General features: G+C 40.7%; 2 protein-coding genes across 2 annotated transcripts; both read right to left on the bottom strand.

The window, feature by feature from the left end:
- Positions 1-968: 968 nt before the first annotated feature.
- LOC123805320 (olfactory receptor 51I2-like) lies at positions 969-1,943 on the bottom strand. Its single transcript, XM_045817799.1, has one exon. It carries the CDS (start codon positions 1,941-1,943, stop codon positions 969-971), a length of 975 nt encoding a protein of 324 aa, XP_045673755.1.
- Positions 1,944-9,153: 7,210 nt separating this feature from the next.
- LOC123805319 (olfactory receptor 51I2-like) lies at positions 9,154-10,146 on the bottom strand. The gene has a single exon (XM_045817798.1). The coding sequence runs from the start codon at positions 10,144-10,146 to the stop codon at positions 9,154-9,156; it is 993 nt and encodes a 330-aa protein (XP_045673754.1).
- Between the last annotated feature and the right edge of the window lie 4,744 nt (positions 10,147-14,890).

Genomic DNA, 14,890 nt, shown 5'->3' with positions numbered 1-14,890 from the left:
GCCTCTGCTTGACAAATGAGAAGGTAGGCAGAAATGCCATGCAGGTAAGTGGGGTGAGGAGAATGTTGGAGGCAGAGTGAACGGTGTCTGGCAAGGCCATGAGACCAGATAAAAACTGATAGTGTGTTAGGCTCCAGTCTTGTTCACACATCCAACATAATTCTAATCTGCAAGTCATACTCCTAACTTATGTTATTGTAAAAGTATTTAACAAATGATTCGCATGCATTTGATACAAAGCAAGCTACTTAGTATGTAGTATGTGCAGTCCTGTGTAGTCTACCTTTCTGACTTCATCCCCTCCCTCTCCCTTTTCAGACCACAGTCACACTGGTGAAGCTAGAATAAGCAGTAGAGATGTAAAAAAGTACAGAGATGCTCATCCTTCCACAAACACTTTTACTTTTTCAAAATGTGGAGTTTTTTTTTATGTTGCTTTTGTTTTCTAGATTTTTCTCTGTTTTACTCGATTTCTATGTTGCCTAGAACCGACACTCTGCCCCACATTTTTTTTAAAAGGTGAAGTGAAAAGGATCATCTTCCTTGTTGGTGTTTGTATAATTTTTCTTAGTAAATTCTGGCAACTATCAATTTGCAGTTTCTAGTAATCTCTTGCAAATAACTTTACTATTATACTTATGAGTGGAATTTTATATTTTATATATATGTATATATGTGTATGTATATACACACACATACACACAAACATATATATACACACACATGTCTTTATCCTGCTACACAATTGTGTTTCTGGAAAGGACCATGTGTTATATATTTCTCAGTCTTTATTCCTCAGCACTGCTTTCACTACAAAGCACATGATGAACATAAATTTCTAACAGGAGTAAGTCACATGATCTTTCCACTGTTAAGAGAGACTAAGAATTATCTGTGCTTGCTGAAGGTAGCAGGTTTCTGTGAGTTTATAGCAAGTCTCTGTTAGCATATCCTGGCTGTGTTATATTTCATAGTTTCATCAGCCTTGGCCCTTCCCCCCTCAGCACTCTAAGCATGGCCTCCCTGATGGGCTTGGATTTCACACTGTAGATGATGGGGTTGAGCACAGGGGGTACCACCAGGTACACATAGGCAACCAGGGCATGTACAGTTGGGGGTAGGTGCCTTCCAAAACGGTGAATCATGGACATGGTAATGCCTGGGATGAAGAAGACAAAGACTGCTAGGATGTGGGAGATACATGCGTTGAGGGCCCGGACACGCTCCTGGGGAGAGGCCAGCCCCAGGACTGTGTGCAGGATGAGAGAGTAGGACAGGACAGTGAGCAGGGAGTCTATGCTTCCAGTGGACACAACCACATAGAGTCCATAGAGGATGTTTATGGTGATATCAGCACAAGCTCTTCTCATTACATCAGGATGGAAACAGAATGAATGGGACAAGATGATCTTGTTAGGGCAGAAGTTCAGACGTTTAAGCAAGAATGGCAGTGGGAAGAGAGATAGAATAGCACGGGCTACAATGGCTAGTCCAATCCTGAGGACGATAGTATTTGTGAGGACAGCTGCATAGTGCAGGGGCTTGGAGATGGCCACAAAGCGGTCAAATGACATGGCCAGGAGCACCGAGGACTCCACCACAGAGAAGGAGTGGAGGAAGAACTGTTGGACCAGGCAGGCATTGAAAGCAATGAGACTATGGTCAAACCAGAGCACAGCCAGGGTGGTGGGCAGTGTGGACAAGGTGAGGCCCACATCAGTGAGGGCCAGCATGGACAGGAAGTAGTACATGGGCTGGTGCAGGCTGGGAGTCCTCCTCACAGCCAGGAGGATGAGGCAGTTTCCAGTGAGGGCTGCAGTGTACATGCAGGAGAAAGGAATGGAGATCCAGCCATGGAGGGCCTCCAGCCCTGGGATGCCAGTCATCAGGAAAGCAGGTGGCTGGAAAAAGGACATGTTGACATAGGACTGGGAAGGGAGCATCCTTGGAAGGCACAAAAGGTCTCCAGAAGGATGTGACCTCTTCAACTGGGACAGACAAAAGACACTGACAGGACACCTGTCATTAGGAAAACATTTATTTATGCTGTATAGGCTTTTAAATTAATTATTTCTTGTTTCTCTGTTCTTACTTTGTATTATTAGTTGTTCTAGGAATGTGCATACATTAGCTAATGAGTTCTCAAAACAAATGCAGAATGTAGGAGATAGTTTAACTTCTTTATGATTACCAGGAAATTAATGACTGAAATGGATTTAGAATTTAATTGTTTCTAAATAGAAGTTCTATACTCTTTCCAGACTCTTCATTAAGTGAAGTGATGTTTGTTAATACACTTTAATATGTAAAGCATTCTCTAAATGATAATCATCGCCATTGTCATCATCATCGCCTTTGTCCTGGTCTCTACTGTTATTCCACTGATACAGGAAAATGCAACATTTCTAAGTTCTTTCATATAATCGTCTCATATTTACCTTGCTGACAGACAGAAAAGGGAAATATTTTAGCTAACGTGAAAGGAGAGAAATTCTTAAGCCCACCTCAGGAAGACAGCAGCTTTACCCTGGACCAGTTATTAGAACTGAATAATAAGTTCTAACTTTATTAGTGTTGGTGGGGTTTTGTGTGTGTGTGTGTGTGTGTGTGTGTGAGGGGTTTGAGTACACATCCTAGGACATCGTCTTTTAGTTAAGTCCCAGTAATGATAAAGTCCCAGGTGAAAATGAAAATCAATATTAGGGAACTTTTGGTAAATGAAGAGACAGTTGGTTCTCACCAGGTCACTGAGGACACTTACATATATAGGGTCCATCTATGCCTTGCCCAGAGAACATCAGTCAGGGTCACTGGATGCCAGTTTAAGAGGCTACACTGTGCTTTTTGGGAATCATCCTTTCACTCCATTCATTAATGTTCCCCAGAGAACTCAGCATACCAGTTGAACATTTTGTTCAGCCCCTTAGCACACCCATCTTGAGGCCTCTATTTGCCCTTGAATGTGGCCCCCAGTAAATCACTCAGCACTGACATCTGTCCTAGCTGGGAAGGGCACAGCTGCAGGGGCCGAGGACCCAAAGTTAGAATCTCTATAAACACCAACTGAAAACATGTATCAAAGATACAAATTTAGACTCCTTTAGTGTTCAGTGGGTCTGTTCTAATTTTGGTGTTTGATGCTGGGCAACTAAGTTTACTAACGTATCAACTGTTGAATATCTATCTCTTACGTTCTGGATATTCGATTTCTCACTATTTTGTTTGTTTGAAAATTCAAAATTGAAATTCAGGTGTATTTGGCTTAAACACTTTGAACAGTCTTACACCGTCTGTATTGGCCAATGGTTGGTGCTAGATGCTGGAAATTTGCGAAGTGTGGGGCTGTTTGGTTGGATTATGTGGGAGGGATTGTTTTCTCCTGCTGTTCCATGATGTGATTTGGGGCCCTGCAAATAAAACCTCTTCCTATTTTTCCAAAAACTCTTCTGTTTACCCCTCAGCACGAACTTTTGTGTTCTTCTTACAGTGCCATTCATTGTGCTAATTATCTCCTCATCCTTACTGTTCATTTCACTAATCCAAATCACATTTCATCAGAAACCTCATTTAAACTTACTGTTGTGATTGTGATGATTTCCAAATTTCTGTCCTCTGTTTTTTTCAGGTACAATCAATGAATGAACAAGAAAATGAATTATTGAATGAAAACTCCTTAATTTTCAATCTAATTCCTTTCCACCCCAGCCCTTAGTACAGCATCTCCTAGGTGTATATATGTTTGTTCACAATTTATGCTCTCTAGTTTGTATGTAAGTAAAGACCAGTGGCTCTTTCAGATGAACACAATTGAAATTTATTTTCATCCAGTCTTATTTGGGTTTTCTTAGAATCAATCCAAGAAATATTCTTTGTCATTGGTAGTTTAAGTCAGAATAGAGGGTAATTCTGGCCTGTCTATATAACTTGCAGGAATTGAAGGATTAATTTTTAGCTGGGATGAATGTCACAGTTCTTTCTATTTTATCCTGCATTGATTTATCTATTGTTGAGTAGTTGACAAATCCTCAGTGCCTTATGTTAGAACTTAACCTTTGTCCCCTAGTTGATATGTAGGTCCTGTGTACCTGTGGATGTTTTTGTGATCTGCTGCTCTTGGCTGTGGCTTGAGGATCCCATTGCTAAACGAAGCTGAATATTATAAAAACTTTAGAGCTCACAAGGGTAAAATTTTAGGGTAGCATTTAAGACAAATTTCCAAAAGTTAGGGGCAACTCTTATAGGATCAAGCCAATTTCTTCCTTCTGTCTGGATAATGCTTTTTCCATTTTTATGTTTTATGACTCTGACAGTGTTGTGAGGGGCCTGACATTGGGAAGGTATTCTGTGTGGTGAAAGGACAGTTTGTACGTGTGTGTGTATTTACTAAAATGCCCATGTTAGCAGAACAATTGGATTGCCACGTTTTCTGATTCCCATGGAGTCCAAAAGCAGTCACTTAAACCTGGAAATCCAATTAGGTTTGGTCTTCTATTATTATCTCCAGGACATAAAAGGGTCAAAGATATTTAAAAATTGTAGCTTTCCCCTGAGGGATTCAATCATTTCCCTTTTAGCACTCACTCCAGGATTCTGTTAACCTGTGACTGGGTGCATGTGGGAAAGTCTAGCTGCCTGGAAACAAAAGGTGGGATCCACCATGCTTTCTTTACCCCCAAAGCCAAGTACTTTTATTTCTTTTTTTTTCCATGACAAGGAAATGCTAATTATGTGATGTGATGAAGGTGTTATCTAATGGTATGGTGGTAATCATTTTTAATACACATGTAAGCCAAATGCTTTTCTAAAAAGAACCCTTCTTAATTAAAAAGATGTGAAGACAATCTTAGACAGTTTAGAAACCAAGCATTCAGGTCACTGGCCAGATACTGTCTGGGATGGAATCTTAACATCCCTTTGTACTTGACCCTACTTAGAGGAACAAAAGGGTAGTAATCTGGTTGGACACAGAGTCTGGCTTTCTGAAGAGTTATCTGATTTGGGAAGCCTCTGTGCTTCAGGAAAGCAGCCCCCTTAACTTCCTACCCCTTCTTGAAGGTCATAGGCCTGCCATCTATGGATGCAGGCTTCCTCACTTTTCTCCCTGCTTTTGATGTCTGCTCATCCTCCACCCCATATGCTTCTCTACCTGGTAGCAGCTGACAGAGAGGGGATGTCAGACTCACCAATTAGGCCCTCATCCTTCTAAGTAGTGTAGATGGGATTGTGTGGGACCCAAGTTACTCACTCTGCTCGTTGTCACAACCTTCTCTATCTCTTCATATCCTGCATGAGCCCAGGAAATCTCTGCAACTAAGATGTTACCTTTATACCTCTGGCTGGATGCCTTAGTGTGTTGCTGCTCCCCAGGGACGTCCAGGCCACAGGTCACAAAGGAGACTTTGCTTATTTTTTTCTGCACAGTGGGAAAATTGGAACCCCTGTGCACTCTTGGTAGTGATGGAAAGTGCTGTAGCCACTGTGGAAAATAGAATGGAGGTTCCTCAGAAAATTAAGAATAGAACTGCAGTAATGATTAATCAATCCCACTTCTGGATATATACACAATAGAATTTATATCAGGATCTTGAAGAGAGATCTGCAGAAAACATCTTAAGTCAATATTTATGTTTCCAAACATTGGCCTCTAAATCCTGCTTTCACCTTACTCATTCCCCAGGTTTTTGCCAGTGCCCCTGATATTGAGCAAAGTGCTTACCTGAGTGTCCCCTTTGGGATAACTGGAATGAGGGAGTCCCTCCCCCAGGGACACTGAATTTTGAAAGGCGAGGTAGAAGAGAGTGATGTCTAACTAAAATCTAAAGTCACTAACTAATGTTGTAATTTCAGGCAACAGTGCGTGACCAGAGAAAGGGTATTCTTGAAGGAGCCTTTCTGGAGCAAGGGATGCCCATTTGCACCATAGATGTGAAAGGCTATACCTACAGCCAGGATTGCTTGAAATGTGGTGTAAACTTAGTAAGTAATTGTTAAATAAATGAATAAATACACTTCAGGCTATTTGTTTGGGATTCTGATTCATAAATAGGTTTATTAAAGTAATGTTTTGGAAGCCACCTCTGGGCCATTCCCTTAGCCAGGTAATGAAGGCATTCATTGTAAAGCAGGAATCCGTGCTGTCTCTGAGGAACTAGGATTAGTACAAAGGGTAATTTCAATAGCAGATGGTAAGTGCTCTAAAAAAAGATGTATGCAACCAACAAAGAAAACAGAAAAGAGAAGATCAAGGAGCAGGACACAGAGCACAGAACCTTTGATCTCGTCCTGGAAAAGACCAGAGTCTTCTACTTAAGAGGGAAAAAGTTGTAGGGAGTACTATAGCAGCAACGAATGCTGGGATATTCACTCCCCAGCCCTGAGTGGTGATGGGTCCATCACTCTGCTGCCACCACATGCTACATTCTTTCACTGTCTTCATTCTTTCATCCACTAAAAACATCACTTACTGAGTGGTGAGCTTTTATGTGCTAGGCCCATGTTGACTAAAATATAGTCCCTGATCCTTAGTCTCAAGGATTTCACAGTCTCACATACAATTATATATAATTATGACACAGTGGGTTAAAAACTACAATTGGAAGCAGAGGGTGCTGAAGGATCACTGTTGAAACCACTGACACGGCTTGGGGTGAGAGTTAGCAAAATTCCATTTTTGGAGCCTTAATGGAAATTACATTTCAGTAGAAAGAAAGTATAAATATTTTGCTTTCTTGCTTCCTCTGCATTCTAATTCTGTACTTTGAATACCAATGAATCAGCTTATTGAAGCTCTTTCCTGTCTCTCTTAAAATATAGGAGAATCCCACGCATATAATAATTGTGTATAGTATACAAATGCCCCTTGACGTCTCCTGGAATTATCCTCCAATAAACTCATTGTAGTTTGAAAATGCAGTGTATATATGTATGTGTGTACATATAAATACACATATACACATATATTTTGAAATATGTATGTGTATTTCCTCACACATTTTAGTTTTTATACATTTCAAACTATGGAAAATTAAAAGACTATTATAATAAACACTTGTATTCCTATCACCTAGATTGATAACATTTTTGTCATATTGTTTTGTCTCCCTATCTATCCATCTCTTTTTTCTCCTCTTTCTACACTCGTACATTCACACACATGCACATACACACACACACATGCAGACTTGTAATTTTCACTTATTTCCATGAAAATAAATTCTAGACATTATAACCTTTCTCAATAAATACTAAGTATGTATATCTGAAAAGTAGATTCTCCTATATAACCACAGCACCATTTTCAAAACTAAACAAATTATACTAACCTAATAATATCATAAATATATAACATATATGTAAAGTTCACAACTGTTCTAGTAATGAATTGTTAATGCTAGCATTTGGTTATGGTCCAGCCCCTTTAATCTCTCTTAATTTAGATTAATTCCCCTGACATGGTTTTTTATAACCTTACATTTTAAATAAATTCCAGGCTAGGGGTGTGTGTGTGTGTGTGTGTGTGTGTGTGTGTGTTGCTTCCCATGTGCAAGATTTTTCTGATGATTTCCTCATGGTCAGGTTCAGGTTGAATATCTTTGGTAGGGATTTTGCACATGCAATGTCCTTAATGTTCATAACAGTAGGGTAAAGCCAAATTACCCCAATATGGGTTAAGTTTTATCACTTGCTTAAGGTAGTAATTGTCAATGTCTTTATTGTAAAGGTACATTTATTCTTTTGTATTTAGTAACTAAACTTTGCAGTGATACTTTGAGACTGTGTAAATATTCTGTTTTCAATACCCTTTAAGTATTTTTTAATTACTTTAAATTACATGAAAAAACTGCAGAAAGGTAATTTTCTAAATCTGTTGATACCTTAGCACTTATTACATGCCATTCTTTTTATAAAGAAGAGTTTTCTTCTTCCTTTTCTTTCCTCCCCATTTGTTTATTTTCCATGTTCCCGTTGGCCTACCTTTGGCCACTGGTAGCTCCTCCAAATGGGTTTCTGTATTTGTTTATATTTTCTACATTATGCTATTGTTTTTGTGTTCTTTATTGCTTTCAGGCATGTATCACCTTTTGTTCTCAGTATTTCATACCTGGAATTAGCAATTGCTCCAAGGATTCCAGGTTTCTGTAGGGGGAAATGGCATTTAGATATAGTAGGGGATGCTAGCTCTGCTTCCCACTACTGGTGTCATTGCTTCTAAGGACTTCCAGGGGCCCGAGTAGGAAACATAGAGATATAAGTTTTAAAAAATATGTCTACATTTTTCCCACTACTGGTGACACCGATTTAATTTCAGCTTCCATTTTGCTTTTTCTACACTCTTCCAACAACCTCCTACATGCATTCTTTTTATAACCTTAATTTAACCTTACATTTCAATAAGACTTACATTATAACCTTACATCCTCCACTCTTACCTTTTCAATCTGATATACACAGGTAAGCCAGTGAAAATTTTACAGTGCGATGATAGCCTTTCCATGGCTGACTTTCAGACAAAAAGCAAAGGCCAAAGGTTTTAATCAGATCTGAAACACCCCAAGAAGTCTCACCATTGCTCATTGTCTCTAGTTCATCTCCTGTCCTTCTTCCTCCAAGACCTACACAAATTCTGAGTCACATATGACTACTGACTGGCCTTTCTGGAAGGAGATCAAATAATTACATACCTCTACTGTCTTACATTGTTTTCCTTTATTAGGCATGCCTTTCCCTTGCCCAACTTTTCTACCTGCCTGACTCCCCCTCACCTTTCATCCTCCTTCTTACCCAAGTCCTTTCCAGTTTCCTCTCAACAAGGCAAGAAACCCTCTTCTAGATTGCTAAGCACTGAGTGTGTATCCAGCACAGCCTCAGCACACTTGGTTATAATGGTATATTTATAAGCCTGTGTCCTCCAAAGTAGGGAAAAGATCCTGCATGGTTCATGTTAATATCTAGTATTGAGCACAGATTCTTACACAAGTAAACACTGGATGCAATAACTGAGATTAATGAGTGCAGCAAAGAATCAAGACTGTTCTTGACCCATCAGTCTGGGGGTTTCCATTTGCTTGTCATACTCTTGATTTATGTGTCTGGGTCAAGGCTCAAAATAAGGGCTTTCTGGACAAAGATAAGACTGTTCGGCCATGTTTTCCCTCAGACCTTGAGGTTGTTTCTTGATTTTATCAGCCTTGGCCCTTCCCCCCTCAGCACTCTGAACATAGCATCTCTAATGGGCTTGGATTTCACGCTGTAGATGATGGGGTTGAGCACAGGGGGTACCATCAGGTACACATAGGCAATAAGAGCATGTACAATGTGAGGCAGGTGCCTTCCAAAACGGTGAATCATGGACACACCTATGACTGGGATGTAGAAAACCAGAACAGCTAAGATATGAGAAATACAAGTGTTGAGGGCCCGGATGCGTTCTCTGGGAGAGGCCAGGCCCATGACTGTATGAAGAATAAGGGTATAAGATAGGACAATAAGCAAGGAGTCTACTCCCACTGTGGACAGAACTACATACAGCCCGTAAAGGATATTGATGGTAATGTCTGCACAGGCCTTTTTCATGACATCTGCATGGAAGCAGAATGAATGGGATAGGAGGATCTTGCCAGGGCAAAAGTTGAGTCTCTTCAGTAAGAAGGGTACTGGGAAGAGGGACACAGTGGCTCTAGCCACAATGGTCAGTCCAATCCTGGTGATGACAGTATTGGTGAGGATAGCTGCATAGCGCAGGGGCTTGGAGATGGCCACAAAGCGGTCAAATGACATGGCCAGGAGCACCGAGGACTCCACCACAGAGAAGGAGTGGAGGAAGAACATTTGGACCAGGCAGGCATTGAAAGCAATGAGACTATGGTCAAACCAGAGCACAGCCAGGGTGGTGGGCAGTGTGGACAAGGTGAGGCCCACATCAGTGAGGGCCAGCATGGACAGGAAGTAGTACATGGGCTGGTGCAGGCTGGGAGTCCTCCTCACAGCCAGGAGGATGAGGCAGTTTCCAGTGAGGGCTGCAGTGTACATGCAGGAGAAAGGAATGGAGATCCAGCCATGGAGGGCCTCCAGCCCTGGGATGCCAGTCATCAGGAAAGCAGGTGGCTGGAAAAAGGACATGTTGACATAGGACTGGGAAGGGAGCATCCTTGGAAGGCACAAAAGGTCTCCAGAGACATGACTTCAATCTTGGAAGAAAAATAAGACATGACACAATTACTGGAAAACAACACCAGCTCTGAATTAGGTGACATGGGTTTTTATGCAATGGCAAATATAAAACATAAAGATTAAAAATTATACTGCAATCATATGATTCTTGTCTTTCCTCTCCTCATATGTGAGCTATAAAAGATAAAGCAACAAATGAACAAACAACACACAAACAAAGAAACTCATAGAGGCAGACAATAGAAGACTGTTACCTGAAGGGAAGTGGGGTATGGGGGAAGACAAAGAGGGTAAAGTGGGTCAAATATATGATGGTGCAAGGACTGTAAACTTCAGGTGGTGAGTACATAATAGAATACACTGATATTGTATTATAAAGTTTTAACACCTAAAGTTTACATAATGTTACTAACCACTGTTATCCCAATAAATTTTATATAAAAGTACTGTGTCTAAAAGGAAACTAGAGAATTACTGCATTTTAATCTTTTGACTATGAAAATATCATTTCATCTGTAAAACACTAATCTATTCACATACTGAAGAAAGCAATGATTTAAAAATATATGTGAAATGTTTGTAAATCATCTAATCAAAACTACCCTATTTTAAACAACAGAGTGACCTCCTGGAAAACAATTGTTAAGATATTGTAGAAGCCTGAAGTGTTGACAGTATAGGTTTGTTATCTTTGGTTTACTGAGTTGCTTTAGATCCCAATACAAACAAAGAAGTAAATAAACAAACAAGGACACTTCAAAGGTAGGTTAATAAAAGAACATAAGAGAAACAGCCACCCAAATATCTTTGAGCAGACATTTAAAAAACCATCACAGATAAGCCTGTGAGCTCAGAGAGGTTTTAGCCTGAATGCTGGGCTGTAGAGTATGCTATATTTAGCCAATGGAATGGGCTTGCTCTGGAGGTAAGAATGACCTTTTTTGTTTTTGTTTTTCCCTTTAGGTGGTGGGGGAGTGCCTCTAGAGCAGAGGATTGTGCATATTATGGTAGAATGTTTTCCAAAGAAATAATATTGCTGATGGTGTCAGTTCTGTCAGCCTCTATTCTTTCTGTCTCAGATATATTTTTGGAAAATATGAAACAAGGGTGTAACTTGCCCCATTCAAAGATGAGTAAAAAGCAGAGAAAGTGCTCAAACATAGAATTTGAGCAGATATATTTTGTAAACAGTCAAAGGGACAAAACAAGTTACAGGTATGTAAAAATACTCTGGGAGATCAGGAATTATTCAGGAAAGAGAAAAAATTATGCGCAAACGTTCCTTAATAAAGAAATGAAAGAAATCATGAACCAAATTAAATAATGTTTTTGATATTAAAGTATAAAAATGAGTTGCTAACAAAAAGAAGAAACTGATGAGAATGCCAGATGGGAAGATGCCTTGACACATCCTCTAAGGCATTCCTTGTTGTGAGAGACTGTGGGGGGACATCTCTCCCTGGAAATACGGTCTGAGATTCCAGCTCATCTCTGAGCTGTAACTCCCTGAACCTTAGGAACACAGACTCCTCAGGCTCTGTTTTTTCAAGCAGAGGATGAGACTACTGCCTCTTTCATTGTCCAAGACTGATTATTTCTCCTTCTCTGCTTTATTTCAAGATCCTTCCCATTAACATCTCCCTCAGTTGCTGAGATGCCAGCAGCCACCCATCTGAGAAGTGGAGAAGCGGGTGTGTGGATCCCCAGGTTACTCACCCAGGCTGTTGTGTCAGGCTGCTCTGCCTCTCCACATTATGCAGGAGCCCAGGATGTCTTTGTGGCAGAGGAACTGAGTTTTATCCCATTGCACAGAGACGCCTTAGCGGCAGTGCCCATCTCCAAGGAAGGAGAGATTTGTGTCACAGGGGAATCACTCCACTTACATCCCTGGGGAATAAAAACGTTGAGCTCCTTTTGGAATCAGGAGAAGTGTTTTGAGAAGTAAACTCTAAGGGAGAAAGGGAGACAGAGTCATAGACTCTACAATATTGCCCTAATTTAAATTGTTGTATTCAGAGATTGTCAGCTTCAAGGGCCCCCCTGCAGTTGAAATCCCTCCAGGAGAACACTCCTAGTGAGGCTCCAAGATGAGTCCTACAGGACTTCCTAGTCTTTGCAGAGGGTAAGGATATAGAGTGATATGTTCGAACCTAAATTATTGGCCTAACCCAGCTGAGGGAGTCAGGCAAAGCTTCCTAGAGGAGGTAGAGAAGGAGCAGACTTTTGAAAGGCCCACAGACCCTGTTCTAAAGACTCAGCTCTCATTCTAGGACAGACATCAGGACTCCAGTCTTGTAGCTTCAGAGTGGGGCTGGCAAAGATAATGCCAAACAGATGCAAAAGGAGAGGGAGCTTGGACCGTGAGGAGAACATTATAGAGCCTGTCAGAGATGGGTTCCATTTCTTGCTCTGTTTCTCACCACATAGAAGGTCTGTCTCTGTTCTTTTCCACTTTCTGTGGGAAGCTCCCTGCCAAATAGCTTTGGCCTCAGATGTTTCATATGTCAATTTGGACTAAGGTCATTGAACTGGAGCTGCTTTCTATGGGCCCATTTACTTTTCTTTCTTTGATTTTGGTTGCACTCTCCCAGCTGGACTGTGTTTAGCCTGCCTGCCTTTTCCCCCAGAGGTAATAAGTAAACTTAGGGAATAATCACACAACTTGGAAATTCTGTATCAAAATGAATTAATAGTGATTAACCTGAGCTGAGACTTTAGCATCACTTCACGATGCTCTCCTTTTAGTTCTTATACAGTCACCATTTTTTCTCAAGCTCTTTATCCAACTTTCATGTCTACTCTTAGTGGGTAAATGATGAGGCTGTCATTTAGTTATCTAAATAGATCTTGGATTTCTGTTTCCAGGAATGTGCCTGATGCAGAAGAACTTATGACCCAGTCAGGACAAGCCATCCTGGAGAATGATCACCCTAGTGTCTCTGGTCTGGTGGTCTTGCCTTATTTCCCTCTTCCAACTAGAAAACACATACAGTTTTGATGTGATAAGGCTGCAAATGCCACAGCTCATGATTAATTCCTGTCTTGATGTATGATTTCAATGATGCTTGCTCCCACAAATCCATGTCAGTGAAGCTGTGTGGGCCTTCAAAATTCTTTCTTAGACTCCAAGGTAGTTACATAGTTATTTTTTGTGGGTGATGATAGTATTGAAGAGAGGGGAGGGACATAGAAACAGAAGAGGAGTCAGTTCTCATGAAATGTTTGCATCTCTGTATGCACGTGTGAGTATTTATGTGGAAAGTGCCAATGTTCATCTATGTGTGCCTATTGTAGACTGCTTTCCCATGAGAGTACTGTACATTCCGATTGTGGCTGGGTGTAGGTATATTTATGTGAGTAGAAGTGATATTCATTGTGTGTGTGTGTGTACAAAGAAAATGTGCCAGTTGTGCATTTGTGTTTTGGTGAATGTGGTAGGTGTGCCTTGACATGTATATTTCATGGATAATGGATCTGATTGCATATTGATTGTGTTTCTATGGACCTGTTAGTTGGCATGTGTAATGCATCTACTGAGAATGTTGGACAATATCGTTATAAGTGTCTGATAAAAATGTTGCCTCTATTTTTATTCACATTTCAAATATGGAAAATGTAGAATATAAAATATTACACATTTGTAACAATTTATATAGAATATCTAATATGTACGAGTATGTGGAATGTGTTGAATTTGGATGGCTACAGCTTTCAGCATGTGGCGTCTTTGTGTTTGGGCACATGTCTGTTGTATACGGTATTTGTGATATGAAATAATTTTGTGTGATACAAGCATGTTTAGTCACACACAGATGGAATGTAATGTCTGAAGGACATGTGTGTATGCAGGTATGTGTGTACATGCAGTGTTTGTGAATATTGCATTTTTAGGGCATATGTCTTGTGCATGTGTTTTAGGGCACATTTCTTTTGTGTGGTAGCTGCCGCAAACATGGCTCCAGAGTGAAGACAGCATCTGTGCTCCTGGGCAATGATTGTAGAATTGTGTCTCTATGTATTAGGGGTGGAAGTAGGAACTTAAGGAGGTCCTGGTTGTGGAAGTAATTGCAAATCTGAGAGCCACCTCTGGGGCCCAGTTTCTTGGACTGGGCTCCATATGGGTATGGCTCAGCCTCTGGGAATGATTGGAAAGCAGAGTGCTTCCTTTCTACATCTTCTCCAAGGCCAGATCACACCTTCTTTATCCTGACCACAGCACTTCAGGTGCTTCTGTCACCTCTTCCCATCTATCCTCCCATACTTCTGGCCCATCCACAGGTATTGATCTTCCTAAATCTCTGGCCTCCTGCGTCATAGGCATCTCATAACTTTTTCTATTACACCTGATCCAAAGGAAATGAAGGTGATACAGAGTCAGATTATTGCCTTCCCTTTCCACTCCTAAGGAAGCCAGCAGCGATGCAGTGCTTTTAACTCAAAGAAAGTTGAAGAATAATGGTATGGAGAACCTGGAGGATACCTAAAATACAGACATAGAAGAGGATGCAATTTTTTTAACAAAGATTTTATTTATTTATTTTTAGGGAGGGAAGGGAAGGAGAAGAGAGAGAGAGAGAGAAACATCAATGTGTGGTTGCTGGGGGGTCATGGCCTGCAACCCAGGCATGTATCCTGACTGGGAATCGAACCTGCGACACTTTGGTTTGCAGTCCGAGCTCAATCCACTGAGCTATGCCAGCCAGGATAGGATGCAATATTT

Source organism: Phyllostomus hastatus, unplaced genomic scaffold, assembly GCF_019186645.2.
Source record: "Phyllostomus hastatus isolate PE091 unplaced genomic scaffold, TTU_PhHast_1.1 phas_scaffold_317, whole genome shotgun sequence".
Taxonomy (NCBI): Eukaryota; Metazoa; Chordata; class Mammalia; order Chiroptera; family Phyllostomidae; genus Phyllostomus; species Phyllostomus hastatus.
Note: the sequence above shows the minus strand (reverse complement) of the source record. Positions and strands in the feature narration are given on the sequence as shown.